Source organism: Pantherophis guttatus, chromosome 2 (assembly GCF_059756535.1).
Source record: "Pantherophis guttatus breed Tessera chromosome 2, ASM5975653v1, whole genome shotgun sequence".
Classification (NCBI taxonomy): Eukaryota; Metazoa; Chordata; class Lepidosauria; order Squamata; family Colubridae; genus Pantherophis; species Pantherophis guttatus.
In genome coordinates, this window is record NC_142064.1 from 137,834,424 (window position 1) to 137,859,836 (window position 25,413).

Genomic DNA, 25,413 nt, shown 5'->3' on the forward strand with positions numbered 1-25,413 from the left:
TATGCACTTTAGTTGAAAAATGACTTTACTGTTTATTACCATTTTGTTTGTGAACAGTGGCTAACTGAGGCAATGATTTAATGAGGACTATCTGTATTTATACATCCTGAGTAGCTTTCTTCACCTAAGAGACTGAACAGAAGCCAATGATTCCTAATCCCTGGGGCATGTCACATGGCCTCTGCTTCAAAGGCAAGCTATGAAGAACCCTAGAAAAGGCTGTGCTAAACTTATGTCTCCAAGTTGGCCGGGTTTTGCTGGAGTGCTAAACTGCAATTCATTTTTTTCAAGCTACAATGGTTGAGTTCATAGGCCGCACTAAGCTGTAAGCAAACTATCTTAATATGGCATGCGAACTCAAGTTGCTTTCTTCCAATCACTAATGACTAAAGAAAGGAGGACGAAGGAAAACTACAGTTAGCAGTTCATCACTGAAAAGCTACAGTGGATGCTTTTAGACCAGAGGTGGGAGGTGACGATGGTCCCTTTGTGTTTTGTGGACTTCAAATCCCAGAATTTCTGAGCCAGGAATTCTGGAAGTCGAAGTCCACAAGTCATAAAAGAGCCATCGTCTCCCACCCATCTTAGAGAAACTCTGATTTGTCAATCCATTCATACAATTAACAATTACAGATAACAAACCAGTACTCATTTTGCTTTAGGAACCAAAAGAAAAAAAAAATGCTTCGGAAAGCCCTACTGAAAAGTTAGCACATGGCAAGGCCAACCCAGGGGTGAAATCCAGCAGGTTCTGACAGGTTCTGGAGAACTGGTAGCGGAAATTTTGAGCAGTTCGGAGAACCGACAAATACCACCTCTGGCTGGCCCCGGAAATGGAGATTTTGCAGTATCCTTCCCCTGCCATGCCCACCAAGCAACACCACGCCCACCAAGCCATGCCCACAGAAGCGGTAGTAAAAAATTTTTGATTTCACCACTGTCCCAACCCAAAAGAGATTGCAGATTTCCTGCTAAGAGATGGAAGGTATTTATTATATTTTTCTTTATTTTTATTTTTTTTTTAAAAAAAGAGCGAGAGACACATACAAGGAGTTACACTCCCCTTTCAACAGGTTTAAAATCAAAGCCTTCTATAAATAGTAGTGGCTGTCTGTTCTGGAGATAGATTCTTGCCCCCCTCCCCCACCAATTAGAAACTCCTTAAATAAAAAGTCTTGGTATGACTAGATACAAAAAATAAAAATAAAAAATGGAAACGGGAGACGGAGCTGAGACACACAGGGGAATGGAAATCAGTGGAGCTGAATTCTCTTCCTCCTTGGATCGTTGTTCTGAACCATTTAAAAACCCACCCAAACAGAATCCATGTTTAACACGATTTGGGGTTTCCTGTCCTTCTGGAAAGGTGAGGGGGCCCATCCAAGAGGCATCCAGAAGAATAGCTCATAGCTTCTCACTGTGAAGGTGGGACTGGCGTAGCTGTGCTGGGGCTGGGAGTGATAGAATCCGGTGGCAGTGAAGGTCCTTGATCTGGGGCAAGGGGAGAAAGATAGGATAAATTACAGAAGGCTTTTACAAAGACACTGAGCAGAAATAGTAACATAAATACAACTCGGCCCTTGCTGTCATAATTGGTTTTTGTGCAGCAAACATAGGCTTTGCTTTACCGGAAAGACTCAACAGCAATAACAACCAACCACCTTATTCTTTGTACTGCCGAGCAGCTGCTTTTAAGGTGCTCTAATTTAATTCGCAGGGCTGGGCAGTCTACAGGTAGCATGCAGCCGTCCCAGTAGCCTAACGATTATCTGTACCTGGTGAGATTGGAGAGAATTAGGTTGATGGATGCTTAAGGCCTGACTATCCCCCCCCCCACAACCCCCCCCCTTTTCAAATCAATATGTTTGGGTTAATTTTTCCCATTTTAGGTACTTCAGGAGACTCACTGCTTTTTCTATTCCTTAACCAAGTACCCCACCTCCTTAAAAAACAAAAAAAACAAACCTAGCCCAAAATTTTAGTTCTACCTAGTCAGCTGATCTACCCAACTCTACCCTTTGTGGACCCTCAGATACAAAAAGCTTGCTCAGCCTTTTTTTCAGATCCAAGGTAGGGATGTGAAGATGGGAGCTCTTTTATTCGTTTTTTTCAGGTCAAACCTAAATTAGTTCTAGTACACATTTATGCAGTAAGGATCCCTTTATACCAGACATTCTCCCAGAGTGGACATTATCTCCATTTGGGGGTGAGGAATGGGTGAGGAATACCCATACACCATCGACTTACGAAGTGCAACCATTCCTTTTGCCATAAGAATCTGAGTTGGGAAGCTTCCACAATGAAGCCACCCCAAGGCCATCAAGTCATAGCACTTTGGAGTGTTTGATGACAAATTATGACCACGATCAATTTAATCACAGCTTCCTAATAAACTGCAACGGGTGGTGATAAACCACAACTGGATATCCCAAGTCACGCAATATTGTTTGCAAAACACGACTGGATTCACCTAATTTACTAAGCCCCAGTCAAAAGATCCCATTATGACTCAAGTGCAGAGTGTAATCTCTTTCCCTCCCCCATCCCACCAACATCTCTGGGTCCGTTCTCACCTGATCCAAGACCAGCATTTGGAAGAAGGTTGCCCTGCATGGCTGCCACAATAGCCGGGCTCTGGGCAGCCGCAGAACCATGAGGCAGAGGGGTGGCAGAAGGATGCAGGGCACTAGAGACGTTGATGATGGGCGGATTAGCCATGCTGCACGCAAGGTTACCATGCACTGGATGGATGGGCGTGTTAGCAGGGAAGTTAATGCCGATGGAGTCTGTTACGTTACTAGCCATGCTAAATGGGATGGAGGCAGGCATTCCAAAAGGCAGAGCTGAGGGGATATTACCAGCCATGGCGGGGTGAACGCTTGCTGGGACCGCCCCTGGGAGAATCTGGGATGATTGTTGTTGGCTGGGGTACGGAGGCTGGGCTTCAGAAGAGACAAAGAGAAAGAATGCATTGAGTCTGCTAACTATATGCAAGCAAGCAAAGATTTGACATAACAGATTATCGTCCAACTGGGATTTTAACATTGCACTGCTTTGAGGACCTAAGAATACAATCACATATCTTAGAGGCACAGACTAATCAAGCCCAAGTGCATCCTAATTTGGGAACCCTACCAGATGCTTGAGAGCCAAATGTATGATCTTCAAGAAACTGGATATCTGATGGGTAGGAAAACATCCTAACTTTCACTCAGATTATTCTCCCCAGAATATGAGTACTGTCATTTAGAAAAACACAGAAAGTTCTCTCAAGAAAGAAAACTCACTGGTTTTACAAGGAGTCACGCAATATAAATAGTTACTTTCTCATTTTAAAGATACTCTTTAATATGCAACTTGAGCCCAATTAATATATTACTGAAGAAATGAAAATCTGATCTGGTCAAGTGTTGCTTCACATTAGTATCTAACAAATTTGTTTTGTTTAAAATAGTATTTGCCTTTATCTTGAAAATAGACAATTTGAAGGTGACTCCAAAAAGCCATTTCAATCAGCTATGAATTAACCCTTCATCATTCATATTAATTTCAAAATATCTATCATGGTGGTCAAGATGCCCTCCTAACCCAAACTTTTCTGTGATTTGAAATCGAACCACCTGCTCTACTAATGTCAGTATTGTTAGTAGAAACCTAGACAGAAAACCAAAATTTTGTTTTGTGGCACCTCTCAAGTTGATCCCTGTTCTGGAACCTGTTCTAATAAATATACCTTCGCGATTAATCCAAAATTACAGTGTTATATTCCATTTGCCGTCCTCTTTTCCTATAAACATTTGCAGCTGCTTTCATCCATCTATTCCATTAAATTAATGTGTCCATCCCAGTACAATCCATTTGGACTGGAGAACTTCTCCAAGGCTAAGCAAATGGGTCTTAGTTTCCAATCTGGAAACTGAAGAAATGAATCTGGAACTGCCAAGTACACAATACTGGGGTTTAACCGCTGTGCTGGAGCCTTTGGGACCATCATACTTTGCCCACAGTGAGTGGAGCACTTTCACTTACCATGGGAAGCTGCGGAAGGCTGTCCAGTCTGACCTGGAGCAGCCTGAGGAGCGCCAGTTGCCGACTGCTGTGGCTGAACTGACGCAGACTGCCCCATCTGTTCAGCTTGAGCTATACTGCTGGGCGGTCCTACTGTGCTGGCAGCTGGAACAGGTGTTTGGGAGATGGGCATGGAGTGAGCGGCAGGCGCCAGAGGAGCTCCTGAAGAAGGAAGGGGCTGTGATCCCACAGATAGTGCCGGCGGTGGCGGTGGCTGCTGTTGCTGCTGCTGCTGCTGGTGCATTTGCTGAAAATGCTGCTGGCGAGCACGCATTTCGGCATACTTCAACTGCTCCATATGGAAGGCCTGACGATCAGCCAGAAGCTGCTGCCTCTGGTACTCCAGCTAGAAGGAAACCAGCAAAGATTCATGCATCTGTTTTCTCCGGTCACTATCTGACACCATATTCTTATCCCATTAACTAACCTTAAATAAATGCAAAATTCCCTGGTCAGGCCTCAAACTGTCTCACTTGATGGAATAGTGAAGGCCACAATGATGTACGTATGTTTGTATGTGTGTGTGTGTGTGTGTGTGTATATATACACATATATCTATACACACATACACACACACACACACACACACATATATATATATATACATACATACATACATATACATATATATATACATACATACATATACATATATATACATGTCTATGTGTGTATGGACATGTGAATATATGACTTGGTTGGGCGTGTTCTTGCATAAAGCACAGGATCATCTGAAGGACTCCAAGCTCAAAGGCCTGCGTAATCGCACTGCCTACAGTGTGCAGGCAAAAGGACTGCAGTTCTGAAAAAGGGAATTGGATTCTGGCTTGGGTAACAGATAATCACTGTTTTTTTGTCTCTTGTTTGTGTAGGACAAAGTATGTCCTCAGCTTGGGAAGCAGAAACGATTACCTGCATTCAAATGGCAGATGGATATGCCATGGGGAATAGGAGTGGTGCGGTGGCCTAGTGGTGGAGCTCTCGCCTCACAATCAGGAGGCTGTGAGTTCAATCCTAGGCAGAGGCAGATATTTCTCTCCCTGGACACACTGAGACTATATCTGCTGAACAAAACTGCACATTGGTGACAGGAAGGGCATCCGGCCATTAAAACATTCAATGCCCAGACTCCACCCCGCAAGGGATTATGGGGTTGTTAAAAGATGATGATGATGATGGAAATGCCGTGGGGAAGGAGAGCTACCGTATTTTTTGCTCCATAAGATGCACCTGACCATATGACGCACTCCCGTTTTTGGCCTCCACGCACCCCATTTTCGGCCTCCTTCGCGTAGGCCAAAAACAGGGTATGAGTAAGCCGAAAACAGGGCGCGCGGAGGCCAAAAACAGCCAAAGGGTGGGCACCAGAGGGTGGGCGGGGCTTTGGCAATATTCGCTCCATAAGACGCACAGACATTTCCACCCACTGTTGGGAGACAAAAAAGTGTGTCTTATGTTACTTATCACAGAAGACGGTACTTATCACCAAAGAAGAGGACATTGCCATATTATTGTGATTCCCCCTTCTTCTTCTGCTTTCTCCACCGTGTGGATTTTGGATCTTATACAACAGTCACTGAAGACTGAAACTGCTACAGTTAATTGTCAAATAGAATCATATCATTTTTTTTTGTTTGTTTGTTTAAAGTGATCAAATGATGATATCATAGTCACTCCAACAATTTATAAATGGATTCAAAAAATCAGATTTCAGATTCAGTGCAGCACTGAGTAGCGTTAATCATTCCTGATGAGGGCCTAAATATATCCCATTGGTGTTGCTGAACTTCTTAACAGATTTTAATACCATGCTATCCCGTCTGAGATACATGGAGATGCAGAGCTGATAAAATACACCACAGGAAACCTGAAAAAAACAGCACCCAGATAGTGATACTGGAGGAAGCTTGTACTATAAAATTCCTCTGTGATCTACTTTGTCCTTCATATTATTTAATGACTAAATGAAACCACTGGGAGAGATCACCGAAGAGTTTAATTGTCAGCGATAATGCAGACACTTTGCCAGACCTAGCCAGAGAGCTCACCCTCAGTGAGGATGAAGTGAAGGTTTAGAAACTGAAATCAAACCTAGAAAAATGGACATTTTCCTGGTTTAAGGGGGATAAAGCATATCTGGACTCAAACATGCATCCAATTCCACATTGAATCCCACCTCCAATCCCTGGATCTAGACTCCCTCTGAAGCAGCAAATCCGTAATTTGGGGTGTTCTTTCATCCAGCATTATGATGTGTAGAACAATTGAGTAATGTAGACAGGGCATATTCCTCTGGTTTAGGCTGATTTAACAGCTGATACTATTTCTGGACCATGCACACTTGCCAAAGGAATTACTAATGCCATCTATATGGGATTATGCTTGAAGAACTTTTGGAAGCTTTATTGGGTTGAAAAGACAGCTGGTTGAGCTTTAAGAGGGTTTAAGAGAGTATATAACATTTCAGAGATGCATAATTTTTTTGGGTGCAATTCAAGTTTAGGGTTTTGAGTTTTAGTGCCCCTCTAAATAGTTTAGGATAAGTGAACCATTTGCACGCCGACCGGTTGCTCTAAGAGGGAGATGGGCAGTTCCTAAATATGAAATATAAATAAACAAAACCTATCCGTCCCACAGAAGAGCTCAAGGGGCTTCTTTTCATCATGTCCTCTCCTTTCAATGCTAGCCCTCTAGCCAGTCCTTTCCACATTTGCAACATATCCAGCTGGCTATTTTCAAGATTCATAAAATGGATCACTCCAGATAAGAACCGAAACTGTCAGCCAGTCAGATTGCAAAAACAAATGGTCACTACACTACACTACTAGTTATTCCAGCTTCAAGTAGGAAATTAACAGCAACAGCAGTAATATAGTAGTATTAATATAGTAGTAGTACTGTAAGTAGTAGTAACAGTAGTAATCTTTTATCCATGCACATAGATGCACAGAAGCAATGATCAGAGGAAGCAAAACAAATGTTAAGAGGATGCAGCGGTACTCACTGCCTCACGTTCCCGGTCCATGATGGTCTCCAGCTCTTCAAAGTGCCTCAATTTGATCTCAAGCTTCTTCATCTGGGTCTCCACCAGCAAGGCAACGAGCGACTTGATTTTACGTTCCTCTACTGCTGCCAAATGCTGCCAAAACAAAGAGGGCATCTTTGAGCTCTGACAGTGCCATATGCCACAGAACTTCCTCCACCCCAGCCTCAAAAAGCCAGAGAGGAAAGTCTAGTACATGCGTTAAGATTCACAGAATATCCAGCCACTGTTTTATTTATCAGCCAGCAATTATTGGAAATACTACCGTATTTTTCGGAGTATAAGACGCACCTACCTTTTTTGGTGAGGAAAAGAAGAAAAAGAAATCTCCCTCTGCCTCTGAGCAATTTTGCCTCCTTGCAGCAAACAGCAAACAGCCTGTTTTACTTTCATTTTCGTTTTCAGCATAGCTTGATTAGCACAAGGAAAAAAAAAATCTTCTCCAGCAATTTACCTCCTTGCAGCAAGCAGCAGAGGCCTGTGAGAAACAGCTGAGTGCAAAACAGTTGAGAGTCGGGAGGCCGATCCAATCAACTTGTACTAATTAGGATGTGCTGAAGCTGAAAGGAGCTGTTTCTTTTTGCTGCTTGCTACAAGGAGGTAACTGCTGCGAGGCAGAAGCCAAAGGATGGGGGCCAGTGGGTGGGCAGGGCTACATTCGGTGTATAAGACGCACCTAAATTTTCACCCCCTTTTAGGGGGGGGGAAAGGTGTGTCTTATACTCCAATAAATACGGTATTTATTTACACAGACCTGTATGCTACCCCATTCATCCTGGAGTCCAACATGCTAACAACATTATGGAGTAGGATTGTTCTGCCCCAGCTCTGGATTCCCGAGGATATTGACACACACCAACGGTCCTTATCAAATTTATTAAGTAGCAAGAATAAACCAAAGTCCAGCAAAGGTTGGAAACCAGCCCAGAAAACAAGATATGATAAGACTTTTCCAAAAATGCTCTGATGATAATTACAAGTTGTTCCTAGCAAGAAATTACTAACTGCATGCGACTTAAATAGGCTAAGGGAGTGGCCAATTATCCTCAAGCCTTACTCTCAAGGAGACCTCCTCCTCCCGAGTAGCCACTCCTGCCTTTTGGCAGCCCTGTGTGCTCGAGCATTGAGGAGAGGCTCCTCCACTTCGCTCTCTCCACTTGAAGGAGCCTCTGGAGGTTCTGAAGGCCCTGGCTGAGTCTCTGCCTCTGGCACCACATCCTCTTCAGCCTCCTCGCTGTCCGATGCGAGCGCCAGCTGCTGGCACAACCCCACACCAGCCTCCTTGTCATCGGGATCAGCCACGATCCGTGCAGGCCGCTGGCGGGCCACAACAAGGATACTGAGTATTTCAAGTCTGTTATTTTGATATAGCCAGTGAAAATCTAAGGCTGTGAGGGGCAGTAGTTTTTTTTTTTTTTAAATAGGTTTAGGACTCCAATTGCTATAAGCTGCAGTGGCCTGGCCTACACAGAGAGCAGAACCCAGCCCTTCCCCAGCAACTCACCTTCGCTTTTACTGCTGCAGCAGCCAAAGCAGCAGCTGCTGCAGTGGAGAGGTTACCTTCACCAATGTCCCTCTCCACCTTGGTCTTCCGCTCCCCCTCGGCTTCTGCAAGGTCCTTGGGTCCCTCTTCCTGGCCATCCTTGGGCTCTTTTTCCTTTTCTCCATCAGCTGTGCAGGAAAGAATGGGAAAGGACAATGATCTAACAGGCAAGGGAGATGATCTTCCAAGGCTCAGAGCTCAGCATTGCCTATTTGGACATGGTGACATGGCAGCAAAGAGAGGAAGGTGGCAGATGCTTGTAAATTAATAAGCTGCTAGAAGCAAAACATTGCCCTACTAGCCCATTCTCTGCTCCACAATCATCAATGCCACCGTTTACAGCATCTTGAGTTTTATTGACAGAGCTCTTATGCGTTCCAGATTTAGGTTTTTATGATCTGCTCTATTGCACTGAAATTATTTCTGGATGAGACTTCATTACTCAGGGCCACTTCCTTCCGACTCAACTTGGGCTCCTTTTAAGCTAGAGCCTTTTCATTTCCTGGAAAGTGACACTTACCCAAAGTGTCCCCATCACCCTTGTCCATTTCTTTTTCACCGTCAGCCTCCTTGCTTTTATCATCCTCCTTCCTAGGCACCTCTCCAAGTTTCTCCTTAGCTTCTTCCTCGAGAACTCCTTCCCTTTGTTCCTGCATTAACAGAAAGGCTCAATTCAGAAAACTGTCACTCCCACTAAAAAATTCTTACTCCTTGCCAGATAGGCCTACTGCCACAGTAAGGGGGTTATTCGCCTCATACACTGCAATTAGAAATGTCTGTAAAACAGAGAAGAAAATCTGTAATAATTACTCTGGTAGCTTGGACAGCACAACCAGGGAATTTCGCATTGAAAGGTCAATCAAATGAATATTTTATAAATAAAATAAAAATTGGTTTCCCCAAATGACACAATAATCTGATCCACAAATGGCCCTCCCCAGAGGATTCTTTTAGTTTTCCTCTTTTTTGATTTATTTTAATGCCTCATAAAACTTGCTTCAGGGTTTGAATTGGCCCTATAATTCTTTACGGTTTTTGTCATGCTGACTTGTACCTTCAGCTCCTTCTTCTCTTCAGATGGTTGAGGTTCTGACCGGTTTTCATCTGGGCAGTTTTCTTCTGAACGAAAGATGGAAAAATGGGACAACAGAAAAGAAACCACCGTTAGGATCTCTATGTATGCCTCTCACCCACACCCTACAAAAATTCAAATTGCAATGATAAAGGGATCAGGGAAGGTAAATTCTAGAAGCTGTGAGAAAGGTAGACGTAATTTTAACTTTCCCCCATAAAACTAAGAGGCTCCTTAGAATATGGCCTGACTTAGCTCTTTTCATAACTGCTTGCCCTTAAGGCCAAGATAGGACTACAGTTAGGCTTCTTAAAGAGGAAAACATTTCAATGCTGGCCTCTGCCTGCCCTCCCCTCTGTCAAAAACCAATGCCTGCCATGAAGGAATGCCTCAGAATCTATACTTTCACACTTGAATTGCCTACAAAAGCCTTCTCCCTCCATATTCTGCCCTTGGTATGCCCAGTTTGACAGGGTGAGGGTTAGATTAGATGAAATGACGAGGGGAATCCCTTACCCTGTGCCAGGCGATTGAGTGTGAGCTCCAGGCCGGAAGCCAGGCCAGCTCTGTTCTCTTGCGTCTCGGCCCCCTTCTTAGTCCCCACCGCATACTGGGCGAGGTCCAACGAGGGCGCTTCACGGGTTGAAGCGCGGAAGGCGCCCCGCTCGCCCCCCTCACCTATTCTGTCCAGCTCATCGGACGTGGTCCCCGCAATTCCGCTGCTCTCCAGACCAAATGCCGGGTCTGCCTTGCCTGTCATCTTAGCAGCTTCCTCCACTTTGCGAACATGAGCTTCTACCAGGGCTGTAGGCACCTCTTCCTTCATCTTGGAGAATTCCTCTGCAAAAGGCAGCCTTGAGTTCATCCCAATGGCAAAATAGAGAATTGCAAACGAGTGTAGGAGGGGGAAAGGGAGCATGGAAGTGTAAAATAAGTAGGGGATTTTGTTGAGCCACTCCCATTTAGTAGGAAATAGCCAAGGAAGCAATTGTAGATTACAAGGAACTTTGAAATAAGCAGAAATCATTGGAGACCCAGGAATTTAGATGTAGCAGTAAATTGCATATTTTTAAAGTACGTGGCACACCAGGCCCTGGGTGCCAATGGGCACACCTTCTAGATCTCAGGACTTTTACACATTCAGGACTAGAGCACACATGCTGTGCTCTGTCATATATTTGGCTTTGAGCACGCACCTATAAAACATGTACACTGGAAATATTAGTATGTAATATTTATGAACAATATTTCAATATGCTGCAAAAAGCCAAGAAATTAAAAAAAAGAAACTTCTGAAGAATATGGTTGTACTGGATTTGAGTCACAACAGGTAAAATTACTTAATAAAATAAGATAAAATAAGGTAAAATAATTAAAATAAGAAATCAAAAGAAAACAAAAGAAAACAAAACGTAAAAAATGATGGCGTGTAGTATCTTGGGTTCAGAGGAAGGCTTTTTATCAAACAAGAGGCTTGAAAAATGTATTACTGGAATGCAGGGAAAGGAATATTATGAAATAAAACAAGGTAAGTGATCATGATTTAGACTGGGTTTGATTTAGATCAATGCAACTCAACTCAACTCAACTCAACTCTTCTACACTAAAACTAAACCAAATCAATGAGTGTGATTTAGAAACTCCCAATATCTAAATACCATAATCTGACACTTAACAGTATATTAACACCTGTTCACCCTTTTCTTGTTAATAGTTTCCAGGAAGCTGACTCAGAACACAATATCCTAAAAACCTCAGTGTTCCTTCTTAAAACTCCAAGGTTCTAGTTCTAATCTTTATGAACAAAAATTATTTAAGAGTTGACAATTACTTGATGGCACCTAATAAATTTTAAAAAAAAAATCCTTCAAGTCCCCTTGTATTGTCAAGTATTAGAAAATAAAGGCTGGACAGAATTTCACAGAGTTCTGTTGGATAACGATATGGCGTTTTATCCTTTAGGGTGTTTTTATAAGTGCCCTACAACCCCACAATCCCGTCCCATCCCGAGTTTAATGTCCTTTCCTTCTCCAAGCACAGGCTGCTTTTGGATGCCCTCATTCATTACCTAAGGCTGACTTGGCTGCTGCAGATGCCACGCGGGGATCCACAACCGAAGCCAAGAAGGCCACTGTGCTCATAACAGGGTTGCCTGACTGGCTGAAGGGGATCGGCTGGTAGGCCAGGGGTCCAAGAGAGGCTTCGGAATCCTCCAAGTAAGGGTCTTCAATGGGAAGACGCAGGAAGTGTAGAATGCATTCATCCTGAGTACGACTACCAACATGCTCGGACACTTTGTTCCAGTCATCCTTGTACATCTCCAGGGCCTAAAATGCAATTCACAGAAATGGCGACAGTTTGGATATGAACAGACAAAGAACAGGCACAGTGAGCAGGAACACCAGAGTACAGATTGCAGGTGAGAAGGTATTCAGAGACCCTTCCGGAATCTGAGCGCTTGATTCCTACGTTTTTGGGTTTGTTGGAGATACAAAAACGCCGCTTGCCCACAATTACACAATATCTCAAATTACAAGGTGGCTAATTATTTAAGCACAAATCCTTCCCGCGTTTAAACTCTTGTGGGAAAAAGTGTCACTGAATATGAAAATGTCCACCGTCCCTCCAAACTGAACCTGTTCAACGTGATGCCTGAGCTTGGACCATTCCTGAGATTGTGATTAAGACAAAGAACTTTGAATACAAACTGAAACGGCAGCTTGTGTTTAATTAGCTTATCCCATTATGCTACACCTAGCATCCTGGAACTCTAACTGAAAGTTAAGAAATGGTTAGCTTCTCTCTTTACAGCTGTCATAGAGCCAGCTGGCAGAAATGGCTAGAGTGGGAAACATTCCTGTAGTAGTGGCAGATTCACTATGAACTATTGTAAGTTGAGGACTACTTGTTTTTATACTACACAACCTCAACTATGCCTCTCTAACCATATAATAAAACGGGTATTTTTCAAAGTCATTCAAATAAGGAGGGATTCCGATCCTGGTGTGAGTAATTGTAAGAATAAAGGAAACAATTTGTATTGGCCCACCTAACTTAATACTAAGACTACAGGTAGTCCTCGACTTACAACAGTTCATTTAGTGATTGTTCAAAGTGACAACAGCACTGAAAAAAGTACATGACTGTTTTTCAGTTACAACCTTTGCAGCATCCCCATGGTCACGTGATCAAAATTCAGATGCTTGGCAAGTGGTTCATATTTATGACGGTTGCAGCGTCCTGGGGTCATGTGATCTCCTTTTGCGACCTTCTGACAAGTGAAGTCAATGGGGGAAGCCAGATTCATTTAACAACCAGGTTACTAACATCAACTGCAGTGATTCACTTAACAACTGTGGCAAGAAAGTCATAAAACTCACTTAACAAATGTTTCACTTAACAGAAATTTTGGGCTCAATTGTGGTCATAAATCAAGGACTACCTGTAGTAACTTTCCAGGGTTTGGGGAAAAAGCAGTTGTGGCACTATACTTTTTCCATGTTTAACATTCTCTCCAAGCAGGCCCCTTCCTCAATTTGCAGCTGTGGTTTGAATCAGAAGTATATCACACTAAATTCCAGGGCAGAATCCATTCCCAGAAATTTCCAAAGTTGCTATCATATTGTTACCTTGCAACATAACGTAAGAATGTTATTAAATCCACAACTGGAAAACAATTTCATTAACTATTTTTAAGCCACTAATTATTAGGATTTATTTTCCTGGGGATATGATGTATGGCTCCTAACATGGAACTGAAAGAAAAAGTAGTTCCACATTCTTGGTTTAAATACGTTGGAATAGTTTTAAGTTTCACCATCACTTGCTTCTGTCTACACATCATCTCAATTTCTGTGTAACAATAAAAGGATCCTAAGACATTTTATTTGTACATTAGTTTTGAATAATTGAGGCTTTCTCCTTTACATGTAATGACTCCTTAATATCTTTAAAATCTTCTGAAAGTCATGGAATAAACCCATCAAACAAATGGGAAAGAGCCTGTAGTACAGTGGACTAAGCACTGTTATTAACATCTGCTTGCAATTACTGCAAGTTCAAATCTCACCAGGCTCAAGGTTGACTCAGCCTTCCATCCTTTCAAAGGTAGGTGAAATGAGGACCCAGATTGTGGGGGCAATAAGATGATTTGTATAAATATACAAAAGTATGAACGCATTGTAAGCCGCCCTGAGTCTCTGAAGAAAGGCGGCCTATAAATTAAAGCCAAAAAAAAAAAAAGAGAGACCTAAAATATCATTATCCCAAGTGTAACACCTGGAGAGAACAAAAACTTATCAATTTACTCATCAAATTTTAAAATTCCCATTTCCACGCAAGAAAATAAGAAGTCAATGCCCAATATACTTTAGCTGCCAAGAATAAAAACAACTGAAGATTTGGGAACAAAATCAAGAGAAGAAGGAATGCTTCTTCTGGCACAGTGGTTAAAGTGCCTGTAGGCTACTTCTGCTGATCATCGGCTGTCAGCAGTTTGGCAGTTCGAATCTCACCAGGCTCAAGGTTCAACTCAGCCTTCCATCTTTCCAAGGTGGGTAAAATGAGGACCCAGATTGTTGGGGGCAATATGCTGACTCTAAACCGCTAAGAGAGGGCCGTAAAAGCACTATGAAGCGGTGTAGAAGTCTAAGTGCTATGGCTATTGCTATTAGAGAAAACTTAGGAGCAGTTGTCAGAACCACATTTTTATGGGCAATCTGAATTGCTTCCATTTGCTCACCTCCAGCAGCAACAGGGTCTCCTGTTCTGTCCACTCACGAGTAGCGCTGGCAGCAGCTTTGCTCTGTAGGAAGAGACTTGTGCGTTAGAACTGACCTGTCACTGGACAAACACATGAGAAAACCCACAGTCTTTCCTCTTTTACCTTAGAAGGAACATTCTTCTTTGTGTACATGTCAGTGCGGAGTCCAAAGTTTTGCATATCCGGTGGCTTCTCCTTGCTCTTGTCTGGGAAGTTTAACATCTGCTGGGAAGCTGTGGTTTGCTTTGAAGAGAGATGAACAAGCTTCATGTGATGTAAAGAAAGCCCGATTCTCAAGACCTCTGAAGTGCTATTTGAAAGATCACTACCACCTATAAGGAGAACAAGCAGGCATCCACCTCTAGCTCTCATTTGGTGGGGCCAAGCTATAGCACAGCATATGTCAATCTTAGGCCCACCCAGACGAGTTGGAATTTCTAGCATTTCATCCGTGACAGCATCTCTCTTTTTTGGGTCTTCAGTGACCCATTACTGGGTCTGCAACAATGAACATACAGCGGTGCAGCCTATCAGGAAATTACAGGCAACAAACTACAAAGGAAGAGATGGGACAATTCCATTCCTGCTCATCCTTAAAAATTCAGCAGATTGACCTGACTCGGTTTCTGGCTGCACGGAGTTCCACAGTTTTCCTGAGGAAAGTATCCAGGTGTCATTCCTCTCGGGACTCCCACAAACACCAGCCTCCGCTGGGAATTTTCTTACCAGCTCCGGTTTCCCTTTCACTGTCTCTGTGACAAGATCTTCAATCTCTTTGCCCTTTCGTCCAGTCTTGGTATCGCTATCACTCTGACGACCCTGAAGCGTAAGCAAAATTCTGTCCTGTTGCCCTCTCCCATTTATATTAATATTTTAATCTGGGAAAGCAAAGTTATTAAAATGTCCAGCATGCACAAACACGTGATTTCCTCTAGGATGAAAATTCCTTCGGATACTTCCTTAGCAACTTTCAGACATTTATTTTCTGAAGGACTTTTTCCCCCTTTGATTTTTCTCATTTAATATAGCTTCTGGTTTATTTTTATCAGATGTTTTAAATGTCGATATATTCTCAGCGGAGGTCTATATATTTCTTTTAACATGCTTTGCGGGCCAGTCGTTCTTAATTATAGCTAAGGAAATTCTAAACATGCAGATAAATTTTAAAAAATGACGTGTATTTAAATTTCTTCTCCAGGTGGCTGATACTACCTGGGGTGTTTTGGGCTGCAGTGGCACCAGTCCTGAAGGAGTGTCAGCCAGAACATGGAAATGAGAAGTAGGTGGTGGTCCCATCGGTGTTGGTCGACTCTCAGCATCTACTTGGTAATTGATGAGTCCCCACTGTTCTAGGAAGGCATGGACTCTGCAACCAAGGAAAACAAAAAAGGAAACTTTAGCTCTAATCAAATCTGTGACAAAAGAGCTATGGATTAAAATTAAACTCTGTTCATCAATCATCTAAGAACATTTTTTAAAGTTTTATTAAAAGTCTTATAAAGAACAAAAAATTAAAACAAATTAACACGAATAAAAACGGCAGAAAAGAAAAAAGAGAAACAAGTGCTGAAAGAAAAATAGAAAAAAAAGAATTTTTCAATTTCCTTTACAGCAAATATAAGTACAATTATAAAATTATCTCTTATTCTATGATTACAAAAAAGCTCACTCTTTTCTGTTGTTGCTTTTTTCATATCAAAACCACAAATCGTAAGTGTATTTTTTCCATTTTATGCAAGAAGAGGTTTCCAGGCATCCATAAATATATTGTTTTCTGTCTAAGCAAAGAAATTAATTTAGGCATCTCTGCAAGTTCATCTTCTCCAGCCATTCCTCCAAATCCCCACAATGCCTTGTGGACTTTTCTACTTTCAAGCATATAGTAGTCTTGCTGCAGTAATAATATATAAAAACAAAGTTCCATGATTTTTTTCTTGTTGCTTATCCCTTAGTCCCAGGTCTCTGGTTTCAATTGTATTTTAATTTTTAAAATCTTCTGAATTATTGTATGTGTTTTTAGCCAAAACTATTAGGTCACATAAGAATGAGGATTGTGTTAAACTCAAGAAGATGCACCATCCATAATTTCTTTCTCAGTAGATCAGAAAATCATATTTAGCCCATCTTATGGCAAAGTGATCATTAAGACATAAGATCAAAAATCCAGCTGCATGTGCCAAATCGTAAAATAAAAGTGGACTGCTGCAAACTGTTACTGGGCTTCTCTGTATGCTCAGCTAACATACCTCATGATGGCACAGACATCACCAGCCAGGTTCCGACGACATGCAGTGGAAGTCAGGTATTCCTGAGGATTGAGCCGGTATGTGTCAATCATGAAATTGCGGTAAGCCAAGTAGCTAGAGCATGAAACAAACATAAAGGGGAAAAAAAGTACTTTCAACTCAAGTCATTTTACTTTGTAAAAGTCTTCCCACATGATTAGTTCCATTAATCTTCTTACTAAACGCCTCTAAAGGCCAGTGCAGAACCTTTCCTGTCATGTTAATTGTCCTGACAGAACAATTAATCAGTGGAACAACTTGCCTCCAGAAGTAGCGAATGCTCCAACACTGGGAGTTTTTAAGATGTTGGATAACCATTTTTCTGAAGTGCTGTAGGGTTTCCTGCCTAGGCAGGGGGTTGGACTAGAAGACCTCCAAGGTCCCTTCCAACTCTGTTATTCTATTTCTATTTGTATGGACTTCTACAACACTGAAGGTGTAAAATGTCCTCGGATTCTCACCGTGGCAGAAGAAGGATGCTGCCACATTTGCTATCCTGGTAGAGATACCAGAGCACATAAGAGCATTCTTACATTTCTGGCGTCTTTGACTTGTTCTTGCCGTTGAAAAACTCAGGAAGGGCTCTCCTCTCAATGGCGTGGACACTGTGGAAGAAACATGAAAAAAAATATGAAGAACAGGTGGGGAGGCTGGAGGAACTCAGGGAGAAAAAGCTCACATTCCAGCACCTGTTGTAGTCAAACCAGGCGGCATAACTGGGGATGATAATGTGATGGGTCTGCTCGGTCACATTGTCTTCATGCAGGTCAGGGTTCTTGGTCTGCTCTCCTTTGTTCCCAGCATTATTCTCCTCTTCATCCTGAAACCAGAATTCTCTTCAGTAGGCGATGGGCATGCTTGTGACGTTCTTACGACTGTAATCTTCAATTTTTATCAAGAGGAGCTGGGATCTTGGAACAACTCATCCGCACAACAATCCAAACCCGAAACTCTCAGTGTAAGTCTTAATTCCAACACATTACAGACAGAGTTCAAGAAATGATGGGAGGTTGGCATACAGAAAAAAAAATTTGCTAAGCGATGAGATAGAAATCCAGGGAGATTTGCCATATGAGAGAAAGAGGACACAAAGGTTACTATGGGTGGTGTTACAGGTCTCCAAGGAAATGATTGTCAATATGAGAAGGCATGGGTATAACTGAATTGGAGTCACCTCTACTGGGATCAAACTAAGAAAAGCAGAAAGGAGAGAAGCATATGGGGCTGGGGGTGGTGGTGGTGGTGGTGGAAGAGTAGAAGTAGACCTAGCAAAAGCTGAATCTTCTTTTACTGATTACAGAAAGTCCTTATTTAATGATCATTTGTTCAGCGACCCTTCAAAATTACAGCAGCACTGAATAAATGGTATTTACACCCGGTTCTCAAAGTTATAGCTGTTGCAATGGTCCTGCAGTCAGGTGATCAAAATCCAGGCACTTGGCAGCCTGCCCACACTTAAAAGCGCAGGAGTGCTTCAACTCCTCTCACCCTATTGCCCTCCATCTCCGCCAGGAACCCCAGTGCAAAGTCCCAGCCACCCCAGCCATGCCTAGCGGACCTCCACTGTCTCTGTCTCGCTGCTGGCTGTGCCAGGCTTGCTTCCTGATGCCACTTTGCACCATTCTCCAAATAGCGTGCACCATTCTCAGGATGCTTTGGAAAGTCCTCTGAAAAGTTTCTGAGGCCTTTTGAAGCCTAATGAGAAAGCCGCACCCACTCTCCTCCAGATCGCACGTGCTGTTCTTGCGATGCTTTGGAAGGCCTCAGAAATATTCTGAAATATCATGAGAACAGCATGCGCTGTTTAGACTAGAGAACAGTGAGTGTTACTTGGAGAGTGGCACAGGTAGCCTGGGGAAGCAGGCCTGGTGCAGCCAGCAGTTGCCTGGCTGCACCAGCAGTGAGCCCTCTCAGCAGTGAGAGGAAAGATGGTTAATGTCAGCTAGGCACGGCAGGGTGGTTGGAACTTTGCACTATGGTGCTAAGGTGGCTGTCCAGGGACAAAGTTGAGGTGATACTCCTTGGCAGTGGCAGCACTAGGGCTGAAGTAGAGGCCTGGGGATGGTGATAGCTGTTGTGGCCCAGACTCGAACGATGAGGAGGTGGGGAGGAACTTGGGCCAGTCCTGGAGTCTGGGGAAGGCTCTGATGGATGCTCTGCATCCGGAAGCAGAGATAGAGCCAGGGCCATCCGACATTTCCCAGCTGCCGTCGGAGATAAGCGGGGAAGAAGAATAGCAGGGGCCTGTTCCAGATGCGTGTATGCGCAGACCTGTCAGGAGAGAACAACTGAGGAACAGGAGCCGACTCGAGAAGAAAGGCACACGTGGACACTGAATGGCCCCTCCCTGGCTGGGGAATAAAGAGAAGCAAAGGGGGAGTGGCGGTTGCAGAAGACAACAGTTCGTATTTCTTTGCTTATCGTGGTTCGTGTCTCAGAGACTTCTTGCCAGGAATTAATTTACAGCTTTGCGCCTGGAAGTTCTTGGGCTGGCAATTATCCAAGGACTGGTAAGATCTGTTACTGCAATTAATCCTTGGGAGGATTATTGTCTGGATTTTTCTGTGTGTGAATGCCATGAATTCATAGTAGTTAAATAAAGAGGGTTTTTTTGGGACAAGGACTCTGTTTCTTGGTTCTGCTAAGGCTGGGTCAGAACAATAGCCAGCTGAGACTGCTGAAGGTCCCAGGACTCCGTTTCAACCACAGCTGCTGCTGCTGCTGCTAAGGAGTGCTGCTGTGCAGGGTGGCCAAAAGGGTAAAGATAAAGGGAGAGACAAGTGGGGGGAGTGGGAGTTAAAAAGGAGACAGGCAGCCCCTTACCTTTCTGAGGGTCAAGGCTGGGAGGGACCAAGCCAGGAATGGCTTGGATTGGGATGGGTCCTTTCCTAATGACCAATGAAATTGGATTGCCATCACAAAGAAATGCGATCGTGTGGCATTGTGCTTTCTGACCACTTCACTGAGATGGAAATCCCTGTCCCAATTAGCATTGCAATTCAAGGACTACCTGTAAATGGTCATTTTTGTTCCCTTAGCACCAGTTTATCCTTCCCAACCTGCCCCTGTGTGAAGAGTAGGGCTGTACTTTAAGGTATAACAAGAGGCAATAGATAAAATGCAGCATCTGATTTACCTTGCCTGCCGCCTCCATGTTCTCATCCTCTGGTTCATCTAGAAAACAAGAAGAGCAAGCACCCCAAATCAGAAATAGAAACCTCTACATTCTCCATTTGCTCTTCCATAGCTATCTGGAGAATTGTCAAAAATGAAGCCATATTTAGCAAAGGTAAAAGAATAAAAACATACCGCAGCATTCCCCAATGACATTTATGTACAAACAATTGAAGAAACTTGCCCAGTAACACAAATGGGAGCTACCTTCCTTAAAATCTATTTCTACATCCTTCTTGTAGACCTTTTCAAATTTATTGTGTCACTTGGGAGACTGATATTGAGAAAAACAAGTCTTAAGCTCTTTTAGGCTTATATAATTAGCAGGTGATTTTCTAGATTCCCTGGCCAAAAAGCCTATGGCTTGCTTATATACTCTGATGGTTTACTGAAATTATACAGATTTATCATTCCAACTTTTTTTTTTTTATTTGCAGCCCAGTCTGCTGGTATGATTTCAGACATACTCCCCCTCAGCATGGTTGAAAGAAATAGAGAGACTGCCCCCTTAAGAATTTGTTTTGCCTGGCTTAAACTCTGCAGAAGACAGTCTGTCCCAAATAAACGTTCCAACATCTGTTATTCTCCCACATAACGGTAAATTTTAAATGAATGTAAATCCCAGCAAGGAACACACACAAAACGAGAAACAGCCGTTAGTACAGCAATTCAACACTTCCCGTTCATTCAATCCAACACTCAAGAAATACTTAATGTTTAATACTGGATTGTGTGTGTGTGTGTGTGCAGCCCATGCAATTATTCTTTCCAACATTTTAGGAAGTTGTTTGACCTTGCCTTCTTCCTATGCTAGTACCATACTTAAGGCAGGAATAGCCTGCTGCCTATAACACTATGCCAAAATGACTCTCATTTACCATATTTTTCGGAGTAAAGACGCACCTTTTTCTCCCCTAAAAGGGGGTGAAAATTTAGGTGCGTCTTATACACCAAATGTAGCCCCGCCCACCCATTGGCCCCCACCCTTTGGCCTCTGCCTCCCAGCTTTTACCTCCTTGCAGCAAACAGCAAGAAGAAACAGCTCCTTTCAGCTTCAGCATAGCCTAATTAACACAAGTTGATTGGATCGGCCTCCCAACCCTCAGCTGTTTTGCTCTCAGCTGTTTTGGGCAGGCCTCTGCTGCTTGCTGCAAGGAGGTAAATTGCTGGGAGCGGATTTTTTTTTACTTGTGCTAATCAAGCTATGCTGAAAACGAAAATGAAAGTAAAGCAAGCTATTTGCTGTTTGCTGCAATGAGGCAAAATTGCTGGGAGGCAGAGGCAGATTTCTTTTTCTTGTTTTACCTCACCAAAAAAGGTAGGTGTGTCTTATAGTCCGGTGTGTCTTATACTCCGAAAAATACAGTACTATATTTAGTTGCTCTGATTTTGATTTTGCCTTGCTTTTAACTGCCTTGCTTTATTATTATATTTTGTCCTGTTATTTTTAACTGCTCTAAGTTGCTTTGAGCTATAAACTGTAAGTAGAAAGTCGGGGCAGTAATGGTTTTTAGAAAAGTTATAGACAAAAAGGCCTGTGCTAAATACCCAGCTTTTTTACATTATCAATCAAGAGTTGCAAATTCCCACTGAAACCAATTCCAAAAATAGAGTATCATATCATGCAACATCCGTGTTTTTGCTCTGACAGCTTAAAGGAAGCTGGACTGATTTTATCATCTTATAGATAGTTCACATCAGAAGATATGACACCTGTTCACAACTGATCGTTTGGAGGGGGAGAAGGAATCTAATCTTCCTAATGCATAAATATTAGTCTATCAAAGACTAAGAGCATGTTCTTGCTCTTGTAATAAAAGGAGGATTACAAAATAAATAAAGTATCCCTTACCCAAATCAGTCATGGTACCGCCTTTCACAGGAGCAGATTCAGAATCTTTCTTCGTGTTGACTATGGAAGACAGAGGAAGGAAGGAATATTTTATTCAAAGAATCTCCCCAGGAATCGAACTGCAGGGCCAAGGAGTTATACTTCCTTCTTATGCTTGGCCTTAAGGCGAAGTATAACATCAGTACGGTGATTTTCTTCAACGTGGGGCTTAAAATTTGAAAGTGTTTGACATGTCCAAGAGGTCTTTTGGTTGTCTTAAATCTCTACATGAATGCCTCTATTTTTCTGTTGTGAACTTAGTAACATGGTTATTAAGGGAAATTAGCTTCCCCGCTGATGTTGCTTGTCAGAAGATCTCAAAAGGTGACCAAGGGACCCAAGGACACTGCAACCATCATAAACATGAATCAAAATTTTGCCAAGAATCAAAATTTTGATCATATGACCATGGAGATGCTGCCATGGTCGTAAGTGTGAAAAATGGTTCCAATGGCTATTAAATGGGCTGTTGTAAATTAACTGTACAGTATGTGCACTACAGGCTGTCCATCTTTCATTGTCAACTGTAAAGACCAGAGGTGTAATGACTAACAGAAAAATAATATTCTACTCATCATGCTGATGCAACAATGGTAGTTTTTAAGGGAGCTATAATTGATAGAAGCCACCCCAAACATGACAGAGAGCCATGGTTATGGAATTCATAAACAGCTTTAAATTCTGACCTGTTTTGGGCAGCGTGACCTCTTCAACATTAGGGACAGGAGAAGGTTCATCCATGTCTTTTGTGAGATCTTCTTGTTCTTCCTCACGGTGACCACGTTTGGATTTGGTGTAGGGTGTGGAAGGCCTGCAGATGGAAAGCAATAGCATAGCAATAACACTGGGACTTATATACCGCTTCATGATGCTTTACTGCCCTCTCTAAGAGGTTTACAGAGTCAGCATATTGCCCCCAAACAATCTGGGTTCTCATTTTACCCACCTCAGAAGGATGGAAGGCTGAGTCAACCTCAAGCAAAAGGCAGAGATACAATAAACAACATTATTCAATCCTGGATACTACATCAAACTATAGTTAAATCATCATTATTTCATATCAATAGAATAGATTCTATTGCTTTCAAGTAAGGAAAGCTGAGCTGAAAATATTCTATGAATGATTTCATGAAGTGAATTCACTGAGTCGAATCGGCAATATTGTTGAAAACTGCTCCTGAAGTTGGCGTATTCAAGGGAAGGACTTCAAATAGAGAGGATACTCTATTCTTGGTTAATTCAAGCCAGCCTGTTGTAAGAAACTATGCTTGCCCTCAGGAATAGGACAGGAGGACAGGCTAATTTTTCTTAAGAAATGAGGCACTCCAATAGGACCTGGAGAGTTGCTTCATACCCAGATAGTCAAGAAAAAACATTTCTTTCTCCTCACCCTTTCTTGGCATTTTTCTTCTTTGCTTCTGGAGTAGGGGAAGGAGAAGGGGAACGTTTCCGCTTTTTATAATTTCCCCCCTTCTTATCCCTTCGGTCCGAATCAGGACTGTTAACCTGGAAAGAGAGAAGTCAACGCAATTTGCCAGCAGCCTTGAATTGCCTCCTTAAACCACATTAATAATCTCTTGTGCTATTAGTGCAATATTAGTTGGGAAACCACTACGAAACAATGCTTATAAAGAATAATGTATCTTAATGTCGTATGTTGGGTCAATGTTTTTTTATCTTTATGTCGTATGCTGTGTAAATGTTTTATGTATGTTTTAATAAAGTTTATAAATAAAAAAAAATCTCTTGTGCTTATCACTGAACATTTTTTTAAATATCCAAAGGAAAATTAATAGAATCTCGTAAGAGCTAGGGCATAACTAATTCCAGTGTTAAATGCTGAGCATATTCATTTAGAAATACAAGTCCCCTGCTAGGTTTGACCAATATATCTAATTCCTCACTTATTGTAAAAATTCCAACAGCTAGTTGGAACAGACAGACTGCTCTTGACAATCTACTAGAATTGGTCCGCGTTCCAGCTGAAGGTCTCAATATATTTTTAGCATGGTAATCCATTCCAGAGATGGGAGAACTAATATTTTGGTCGAGCTTGTCCCTTCCTTTTTTAAAACATTCAGCCCAAATACCCTTAAGGACTAAATTTTTTAGTAAAACAAAAACAAAAACCACACCTCATCAGTGAGTGTCTTGGCAGAGATTTTCTTTCTCCTGGAGACAGGGCTCTTCTCATCATTGACCTCATAGTCTTCTTCATTCATCCATTCATTAAACGTGTCTGTGTCTAGGATCCACTTTGCATGAACCTGGGGGTGAGGAGAAGAGAAGAACATCCCCAGATGACTTGAACTGAAAAGGGTAAGAAGCTGCTTCCCACTTCTGAATTAAAAAGTAGGAACTTGTTATTTTAGAAGTTCTTTGGTGACAATGCCACAATGGTCCAACCCCAAAGTCCGTCCTATCACATTACCTTACGGGGTTTCTCTGGCGTGGGAGCATCCTCCACAGGGGCTTCAATTTCACTGGCTGGAATCCAAGTGTCATAGCTGTAAAAGAAAACACATAGTGAATAAAGAATCAATTCTAAAACCTCACTGCACCCCACAATCGCATCGGTTAAGTCATATATTTACATATGCTGCTTCACGATAATAGTAAGGGAAAAATTAAGACTCTGCTACAATCAGTCTTTAATTATTTATTTTACATTTACAAGTAGTGGCTAAGAATAAAGGCAAGGATATAATCTAAAAACTACCCATATGCATTCCTCTCCATAAACTAAGGTAGTTATAGAGGACTGAGGCAAACCTGTCAGGATAGTAGCCCCAGTGAAGAAGAACTTGTTTGTCTCTCTTCATGATTGGACGAACCCATTCTTCTAAAAAAAAAAGAAAAAATTGGAGTGATTATTACCCAAGTATAAATGACCCTTTTTTTCACGTGTATCAAATGTATCATTAAGTTGCTCTGAGGTTCTCATGAGTGTAATAGGGCAAATTCTTCAAAATGGGAATGAAGAACTATACCCATACAAATCGGGTCATGCATAGAAGTTATCTTCAGATTCCATGTGTTTGTATGTGTGTGTCTAATATTCTAATGCATATTAAAATAAGTAAAAAAAATAAAATAATAGCAAGGAATTATCATTTGGTGAAATAATACTCCTTGAATTAACTGAAAATACCATTTTTCCAGAGATGCCCACTTAATAGACACCGGGCCAGAGGTCAGTTCAACTCTATTCATTGCCAGGTTTCTATGAGAACATCTTTAGATAATATAAGACAACCTATTTTCATAAAAAAAATTAAGGAATTATTTTTAAGCATCAAGAACCGCATTTCACAATCTTCCCTCCATACAGAGGACTGATCTTTATAATGATGCTGTTGCTCCCTATGCACTCTCTACATGAAATGCTATTATTATTTGGTAGTTTAGATTTACTGTACTAGCCCTTTACAAGATAAAATCACAGACAAATTCCACCTACCACCATAGTGTTTACATGAAACAGATATGGACAGGAGAGGACATGAACAATAACTAAACAGAGGAAAATATGTAAATAAAAGCTAGAAGTAAATTCAAGATATAAGCCAGCAGGA

The 25,413-nt window shown here is 42.1% G+C and overlaps 1 protein-coding gene across 18 annotated transcripts in view; it reads right to left on the bottom strand.

Annotated features, from left to right (window-relative positions):
• Positions 1–972: 972 nt before the first annotated feature.
• The window catches only part of SMARCC2 (SWI/SNF related BAF chromatin remodeling complex subunit C2), a 34,689-nt gene continuing 10,248 nt past the window's right edge, over positions 973–25,413 (bottom strand). The window contains exons 7-29 of one of the 18 annotated variants that reach the window (XM_034412342.3): positions 24,611–24,680; positions 24,270–24,345; positions 23,974–24,105; positions 23,229–23,344; positions 22,525–22,649; positions 21,800–21,859; positions 19,910–19,947; positions 17,463–17,593; positions 17,307–17,378; positions 16,735–16,848; positions 15,701–15,854; positions 15,215–15,307; positions 14,612–14,731; positions 14,468–14,530; positions 11,795–12,053; positions 10,243–10,566; positions 9,709–9,773; positions 9,175–9,304; positions 8,616–8,782; positions 7,073–7,207; positions 4,030–4,414; positions 2,859–2,942; positions 973–1,491 (exon numbers count right to left, since the gene is read on the bottom strand). In XM_034412342.3, coding sequence (XP_034268233.1) covers positions 1,415–1,491; positions 2,859–2,942; positions 4,030–4,414; positions 7,073–7,207; positions 8,616–8,782; positions 9,175–9,304; positions 9,709–9,773; positions 10,243–10,566; positions 11,795–12,053; positions 14,468–14,530; positions 14,612–14,731; positions 15,215–15,307; positions 15,701–15,854; positions 16,735–16,848; positions 17,307–17,378; positions 17,463–17,593; positions 19,910–19,947; positions 21,800–21,859; positions 22,525–22,649; positions 23,229–23,344; positions 23,974–24,105; positions 24,270–24,345; positions 24,611–24,680 — 2,990 coding nt within the window. In that variant the 3' untranslated portion in view covers positions 973–1,414. Of the gene's footprint in view, positions 1,492–2,573; positions 2,943–4,029; positions 4,415–7,072; positions 7,208–8,615; positions 8,783–9,174; positions 9,305–9,708; positions 9,774–10,242; positions 10,567–11,794; positions 12,054–14,467; positions 14,531–14,611; positions 14,732–15,214; positions 15,308–15,700; positions 15,855–16,734; positions 16,849–17,306; positions 17,379–17,462; positions 17,594–19,909; positions 19,948–21,799; positions 21,860–22,524; positions 22,650–23,228; positions 23,345–23,973; positions 24,106–24,269; positions 24,346–24,610; positions 24,681–25,413 lie in introns of all 18 variants that reach the window. The other 17 variants (XM_087886902.1, XM_087886903.1, XM_034412340.2 and 14 more) reach the window with 17 other exon arrangements.